Source organism: Chionomys nivalis, chromosome 3, assembly GCF_950005125.1.
Source record: "Chionomys nivalis chromosome 3, mChiNiv1.1, whole genome shotgun sequence".
In the NCBI taxonomy this organism is placed as follows: domain Eukaryota; kingdom Metazoa; phylum Chordata; class Mammalia; order Rodentia; family Cricetidae; genus Chionomys; species Chionomys nivalis.
The window spans coordinates 39,365,804-39,367,821 of record NC_080088.1 but is presented as its reverse complement, the minus strand read 5'-3'; the positions used below and the strand labels follow the sequence as shown (position 1 = coordinate 39,367,821).

The 2,018-nt window shown below is 44.3% G+C and overlaps 1 protein-coding gene across 1 annotated transcript in view; it reads right to left on the bottom strand.

The window, feature by feature from the left end:
- Nucleotides 1-790: 790 nt before the first annotated feature.
- Lnp1 (leukemia NUP98 fusion partner 1) overlaps nucleotides 791-2,018 on the bottom strand; it is a 17,845-nt gene continuing 16,617 nt past the window's right edge. Inside the window, exon 3 of the mRNA XM_057765799.1 lies at nucleotides 791-1,143. Within this exon, the coding sequence (XP_057621782.1) occupies nucleotides 994-1,143 (150 nt within the window). The 3' untranslated portion in view covers nucleotides 791-993. The remainder of the gene's footprint in view (nucleotides 1,144-2,018) is intronic.

Here is a 2,018-nt window from a genome sequence, read left to right as displayed (position 1 = left end):
GAAAAATTACCAGCAGCATCCCTAGTCCTCAGAGCTTTGAACTTAGCCTGGCCATACTACCTGGTTCTTCAGCTTGCAGACAGCCCATCATGACGCTTCTCTGCCTTCATCAGTAAGGGTGCCAACCCCCTGGTAAATCTGCTCCTGTGCATTTCTGAGTTCGGATTTGAGGATGCATCATGGGGATGCCTTGTCCCCAGATGGTGGTGATGTTTTTAGAGGTGACGGAGACTGAAAAGTGAGGCATGGTTGAAGGAAGAAAGTTATTGAGAGTATATATTTGAAGAGCGTATTCTGCCCTTTCCACTCCCGTCTTACTCTGCTTCCTGAGCACCATAATGTGCCTTTCTCTGCTCCACTGTGCCCTGTCCGCCCTGAGGAACTGACAACCCTTAAACCGTAAAACTGAAGTTCTGAACGCCAGGCATTCTTCCGCAGTGATCAGAAAGCTAATGTCGGTTCCCTTTAGTTCTGACTCAGAGAGTCACAGTACAAGGTCTCACTTGAGTTGTGGTAAGGGTTGTTTTACGTAATGTGTGAAGACATTCACGGTAATACTTGGCATGCTAATTACTAATGTTCGTTAAGTAATGGCTACTACACAAGCATAATTACTCGGGATAAGGACATAAAGTTACAGACAACAAGGACATTTGTTTAGGACGATCTGGGAGGCTGATATGGAAAAGGTATTGGTGATGATATATAGATGGTTCATTAGAAGCTACATTTTACAATTTCAGGAATTCTTTTATTTTATTCAAATACATTTTTTCTTACCATAGAAAGACATAAAAAGCAGATTGCACATGCAAGTAAAATGCCAGAGTCCTCTTGAGGGTGGGTGGCACAAGTCATCTTGAGAAACAGCTGTTCCAACTGCCCACTTCAGTTTCAACATCTGTAGACACCCTTTGCAGCTGCCATTCTGGAGGAAGAACTGGGTCTCAGAACAGCCAGTGAAGTCAGCCACTGAGGTGTGGAAACAAAGCATTATTCAGGTCCCTTTTCAACCAGGGGAGCCATGGCTGCATCTCCATGTGCTTCCTTCGCTGAGTTCCCTCTGTCCTCCCGTGTCTTGTGGGAGCTCACATCAGTTCCTAGGCATTGCCTTTCATCTCTCTCCTTCCTGCCCTTGGGTCCCTGGAAGAGCATCAGAAAAGGGTCAAACGCGCCAGCAACTGACCCTGTCCCACATTTGTCCTAACAACTGGACAGGCAGAGAGCTCTGATTGTAGCACTTCAGCGCCTTACTTTCCAGTAATAAATTACACCAACACAGTTTAACATATTAACAAAGGTTTTAACCATAAATAGAAGAGATTTTACTAAATTTTAATGTAAGGGCTATGGAAAGAAGACAGTGTTTAGGAAGGACACCCAACCAAATCAACATTCTCCAGTGGACTGGCTAGGATGGGAGTGTTGGAACCATTTACAGTAAGCGCTTCACTGTATCGAACACAGTTGTCCTAGGAGCAGAATATACAGCAGTAAATAAAGTCCTTCTAGAAACTCCACATATAGGGAGTGAGACAAATACATAAGCCCAGGCAGTGCATTTCAGAGCAAAACAGTGGCATTGATATTGTATTAATGTGTCTACATAACAAACAAGAGAATTCTTTTTCCCTCCTCTTGCACTACCTGGGCATCAAAATGAAAGAAAGTTCCATATCATATAGCCATATTGAAGGTACCGGGGCACCACCAGCTATTCGATCATTTCCCCTTAGGCTTAAGTATTTGTCTCAGATTAGCTTTCCTCTTACTGAGATTAGATCACCTGAAAAATACTCATCAATAATGATCTCACAGAGACTGACCACAAATGCAAAATCAAGCCAGCCAATGGATGGGGGAGGGATTCATGAAGCCCCACCCCGAAGTGAGGAGTTATTGACAGCTGGTGGTTCTAGAGAAGGAAGAGTCAGCTTTCTTCAGGGATGTGGTCCCTAAGAAGCTGCTGATGCTCCAGCAGCAGATGGTCCTACACACACACCTCACTCATACACACA